The 5709-nt window shown below is 41.7% G+C and overlaps 3 protein-coding genes across 3 annotated transcripts in view; 2 read left to right on the top strand and 1 right to left on the bottom strand.

The window, feature by feature from the left end:
- SARC_03057 (hypothetical protein) overlaps nt 1–1240 on the top strand; it is a gene marked incomplete at its 5' end in the record, with an annotated part of 1642 nt that extends 402 nt beyond the window's left edge. The window contains 2 exons of the mRNA XM_014303172.1: nt 354–487; nt 1078–1240. Coding sequence (XP_014158647.1) covers nt 354–487; nt 1078–1186 — 243 coding nt within the window. The remainder of the gene's footprint in view (nt 1–353; nt 488–1077) is intronic.
- A 985-nt stretch (nt 1241–2225) lies between these two features.
- SARC_03056 (hypothetical protein) lies at nt 2226–2849 on the bottom strand (the record flags this gene model as incomplete). The annotated part of the gene is made up of 1 exon (XM_014303171.1): nt 2226–2849. The coding sequence occupies one exon, from the start codon at nt 2847–2849 to the stop codon at nt 2226–2228; it is 624 nt and encodes a 207-aa protein (XP_014158646.1).
- A 2294-nt stretch (nt 2850–5143) lies between these two features.
- SARC_03055 (hypothetical protein) overlaps nt 5144–5709 on the top strand; it is a gene marked incomplete at both ends in the record, with an annotated part of 11728 nt that continues 11162 nt past the window's right edge. The window contains one exon of the mRNA XM_014303170.1: nt 5144–5512. Within this exon, the coding sequence (XP_014158645.1) occupies nt 5144–5512 (369 nt within the window). The remainder of the gene's footprint in view (nt 5513–5709) is intronic.

The raw sequence follows: 5709 nt of genomic DNA, 5'->3' as shown, positions 1-5709 counted from the left end.
TTATATATATATATAGTATAGTAGTGTGNGTGTGTGTGTGTGTTATATATATATATATATATATGTATATATATATGTGTGTGTTTGTGTGTTATATATATATATGTCTGTGTCTGTGTCTGTGTCTGTGTCTGTGTCTGTGTCTATGTCTGTGTTTGTGTTTGTGTTTGTACCAAATCCTGACAATCGTTGCATACAATAGAAGTATCCCAGATCAATCTACACATTTCCAAAAACGTAGAGTACATCAAAGCTGAGAAAACATCCGTCGCAAACTCAATATCTCCTTCATTTAATGTCGCAAACTACGCACGTGTTGCATATTATCCCGTACGCCGCAAATGACGCTCCAGGGTTTTAACACAGAGTTTGAGGAAATCCGCCAGCGACAAATGAAGTACTCAGTACCCGACGACGAACTCAAAGTTTTTCTGCGCAAACTCAATGAAGAGATTCTGCTGCCACACTACAAGGACTTCCGTTCCAGGCAAGGCAGAACACATACGTGTGGTTGTGTAAGGGGTGTACATACGTGTGGTTGTGTAAGGTGTGTCCATGATTTTGTGCTGTAGTGCGCTTGGTGGAGTGCACATTACTTCTGTGTCTGTACTGACCCACACAGATACAATTGCATGCACGTGATGCACGCCACACAACCACACAAGCACAAGCAAACCAGGGTTTCCATGTACCTTTTTTTTAGGGTTTTAGAGTTTTCGGATTGTTTTGGCAATTAGCACGTGGTCTTGCTTTGCCGATCCGTGAGCAATCTACCTACACCACGCAAACACACATTCGTACTCACACACACATACACCAGCACTACTACCACTGTCACTACCACTCGTGCGATTAGTAGGTAGTCATGGCTTGTCCTGTAAGACACGGGCATCTACCTATCCCTCCCTCCCACACACACACACATATATATATATATATATATGTGTGTGTGTGTATACCCACTCACTCACTCACTCACTCACTCACACAAACACACACACCAAACGCACACATACACCATATATCTCGCATACTCATATCTCTGGTACGCTCTCGTGGTGTTGCCCTCAAACACAGGGCCGACAAGATCCACTTCAGCAAGAATACGCAGAAGTACATCAAGTACTCGGTGCAGTCGCTCAAGATCATGCTCAACAAGTTCTTCGACCCCAACGCCAATATCTAAACCAATCCGTTAGTTAAGTGACCGTGCCATCACAAGGAATAAAGTAAACGGATATGACAACTGGCTTAGTGCCATGCTTGGATGTAGCATTGATAGGACAACTGGTTAGATGCAGCATTGTACGGTATAAATGGGCATTGCACTATTTGTCTTATGTCAATGGCTTAGACCCTTGGTCACTCATGCCCACAAGCTATGGTACTAAACTGCCAATATGTGACTACTGAATATATGCGATGGTTGTTTATTGAATTCTCTGGGGTTCTGGGGCTTATTTGACATATATCTCTGAAGTAGCTATACGTTTCTGATAGTTCAGCTAGGGTTGCCTACCCCCCCCCCCCCCTCCTTGGCAGAGTGTACGCTCACAACTCCTGGTACGCGTGCATTGGCATGGATGGGTGTACACATATCCTATAGGGCTTAGGGTATTGGGTATTGGTTTTTACATAGTGCAGCAGCTGCTGCTGTCGTCCGATTCTCATTCAGAGCTCACGCTTGTGGAAACACCTCACCGTGTGGCAATACAACACAGCGACGCTCGGGCAACACTGCTGTGACGATATATGGATTGCTGGTGTGGCTAAGTGTAGCTACCAACCCTCTCAACAACCTTGTAATAACAACGGCCGCGTATGTTCGGATCCAATACTCGCATCGCATACGCCCTGTGTGTATGGCTGTAGAACTACGACCATGTTGGTAGAGCAAAACACGTGTGTGTCAGGACACACACCCTAAACCCCTCACAGTAACATTCAGTATAATTGTTGATGTGTATGTCTGTGTTTGTGTGTGTGTTTGTTTGTGTATTAGGCACTCTGCGATACGTGTTCTAGATATGTTTGTTAGAAGTACATCGCACGCACCTACAGTCGTCTGCTACGTGCGCAGCTGCAGATCGCTATCCTCCAAATTCAACGTGATAATGTTCTGACCATGCGGAATAAAACGAGAATTTTAACATGTGTATAACTTAACAGAACTTTTTAACAACTTAAAAAAACTTAATGTGTACATGTACACATACTTAAACAACTTAGTAGAACTTCTGGTCCACGCGGGAGGGTACCCGTGACACAGGCATGGCTGTCAATGCCGGATCCAAGTTACACAACTCGGGTAGGGCTTCCACCTCATGCACCAAGTCTTCCGATGCGCACGACTCTCGTAGACAGCACTCTAACGCCTTGTAGTTGATCTCACGATGATAGTTCTGCTTAGTCAAGGCTGTAGTTCGGCCGGCAACTTTAGGCCCCGTTGTAGACCCCTCTGTAAACCCCATGCGGGCGGAGTAGAACAGTCGCGCACGTTGGAGGTAGGTAAGCACGTCGGAAGGATTCAACTGTGCGTTGGTAATGTGATCAAAGTCGTACACGTTAGTCTCTGTATGCAACACACTGTGTCGAATGCGTGCAATGGCCCGTGCCATGAGCGAGTACAGCTCTATGCGATAGTTAGTCCCGGGCTCCTGCGCAATGTTCATTACGTGTGTGTAGGAGGCGATGTTGTCTACCAGGAAGATGCTCTCCAGCGCTTCCAACACGTCGATGATATCAGAGTTGAAGCACTCGTACTGCATAGTGCCAATGGTGCACCACACATTATCTAGCACTTGCTCGAAGGCGGACGGTGCGGTCGCTTCTCTGTGGGATGTTAACATTTATCTTATTGCCAATCCTGTGTCTTATGTTATAGTGTCCTGGTTTAATAGTTTCTTGTGTTGAGGGTATTAGGTACGATACAGTCAACTATCTTTTGTTGTGTACCGTATGCGCATGTATAGCTGTATGCAATCTAGAGCAGTACACCCAGGCGAGCACTATTTTATACTCGCGCAGGAAAATGTCATACTGTGTATGGCTATCGAGAGTGACATATTGCAAAAAAAACAACATCGCTGTTAAGGAACTTGCAAGTGTTTATCCGTCGAAATCAATCATTTGTTCACAAATAAAAGGACTTCTAATCGAACTGTAGACGGTCTATCAATGTGAATTAGATAGATATCACGATGACATCAACGAAACTAAATATTTCTCGGGTCGCATCATTCAGTCTACGGCAGCAAAAATCAGCGTTTCATCTTTCATCTGATCTAAAGATCGGCTGACAGGGACATTCTTCAAATCAATCCGACACAAGCAAGAAACATGTTTGGCATTGTCGCTTTGATATAATGTGTACACACACGTACACATTATATACAATTACAATCCCGTAAATACCCGTTAATGTTTGTTAAATGTACACATATCTATCTAAGTTGTATTGCCCGGGCTCTTCAATGTAATGAGTTTTGATTAGTGCGGTTAATATATATTGGCGTACGTTTATTGAGCGTAGAGAGATACAGCGCCGGGCGTGCGCATGGCTTATAGGTACAAACCATACATAATGGTGACAACTTCCATGTGTCATCGAATTCAGGTCACACTCTGGCTCTACCATGTTATACAAATACAAACATATAACACACTACTTGCATGTCCTGGCTATGATTTACGTGTTCGTCTCATAGATTGTTATCCCGACCAAATTGCAGTAAAAGCGCCAACAATATTCTGAGCAAAGCGGTCGGAAGTCCATTAGAACGAAACGCTGAAAACAGCAGAAGTGGTCATACATTGATGATTGACTACCACTACCAAGTAGATACAAGTCACGAGATGCTTTCTAACTAATTTCAATGATAATATTCGAAGACAGTGTTTGTTTTTAGAAGGCTATGAAGAAATTTGCAAAAAAAAAAAACAGCTCCCAATATGTTCTCGCTGCATGATAGAATTAGTAGAGAATCAACCCCACAGCCAATTTTCGCTCGCCTTATTCAGTCGATGTTTGCCGTCAATGATAAATTGCTTGATAAAAGTTTATAGTTTGCTTTTTTCCTTGTTTTTCAATTGAGGCTAGCTTGCATGCTTCGATCTCCTGCACCAATTTGTCTCATATATCATTCTTCCTCAAACAATGTAATTGTCATGTTTTTACATATATACAAATATTTATATAGTAAATACATCCTTCATTTCCCATTCTTCTTTTAAAACAATGTAAATGTCATGTTTACATATATACAAATATTTACATAGTAAATAAATACATTCTTATATTCAATGGTCTTCTACGCAAGTGTAATGCTCTGTCGAACACGCGGCCTGGTGGCACAACAGACGCTATAGAAGTCATCCTGCCGTGTGTATTTATTTACATAGCCTTCTGTCTTGTTAGAGGGCTATGGTATGTATTTATACTATCTCGTACTATATATATATTAGTATGACGTCATCATAATGACGTCATCATTCCGTTTTATATCCCGGTTTTCTAACTTGTGGCGGGTCTTTTGAAATCCACGGTCACAGCACCCTGCTGCACCCATACAATAAACATTGAACGTAAATTCAGCAATTAATTTTAATGAATCCTATGCGTTTAAACGGAAAAGATTTTTAATATATTAGGCCCACTCAAGTCTCTCAGGAATTGCAATCCTGAGCTGATGGTACTATTTGTAGCACAAACCGTTAAACGATAACGTAAACCAATTGATTTTAAACCGTTTCAACGGATTGAGGCAGGCCCCTATGCCCTGTGGGCTGTGGTCCTCACAATATGTTGGGTTTACCGTTTGGCGTTTATATATGGTAAATAGAGAGTGAACACTGTACACTTATATCAATACCACTGGCGCATTTCCTGACATATTTATATATATGTGTGTGTGTGTGTACACTGATGACATATATATGCGTGTATGTACATGTGACAAGGATCGTCTTCTGCAATTAATACGTTTGCATTAGATATATCAGATATATCGTCCACACCCCATCGAACCAATACGTATCTTCTAGCATGCAAGCGACCTACGGCTCGATTAACTTAACGTACAGAAGCATTTTCCGCATCTAATCATCCCACACTACAGCAATCGATCACCCAACGATATACACAATGTTAATTGCAACACCACTGCTACTTTCCGAGGCCACCGCTGGGTCAGAAGCACTGGTAGTCACCGGCGCTAAAATCTCATATGACAAATTAGTGTCGTTCCGGGTATATCAGCATGCCGACTACGCATCGGTGTCGGTGTGTGCCGTTGCATCGGTACTCACCCCCACATATGCGCGTGATACGGATATATTCAATGATTATAATGAGAAGAAAGTGACGTATACCGTAGAGGGATACGTGTTGGGAGGTGATCTTCTCAAGACAGACATTGGATTTGTATTGCTGACGGTGTGTGTGTGTGCGAATTCAAAGGGCAATATAGAGCTGGTGATGCGGCTTAAGCGAGTCTCGATCGAGAACGACGGGGTAAGTCAAATCGAGTGTTTATTGGACTTGGATACAAAGTGACATGCAGTCAAATGGATATATATATATATATATATATATGTATATATTTATATATATATATATATATATATATATATATATATATATATATATATATATATATATATATATATATATATATATATAGATATATTATATATATATATATATATTAC

Source organism: Sphaeroforma arctica, assembly GCF_001186125.1.
Source record: "Sphaeroforma arctica JP610 unplaced genomic scaffold supercont1.148, whole genome shotgun sequence".
NCBI classification, from domain to species: domain Eukaryota; class Ichthyosporea; order Ichthyophonida; genus Sphaeroforma; species Sphaeroforma arctica.
This window is presented reverse-complemented; position numbering and strand designations above follow the sequence as displayed.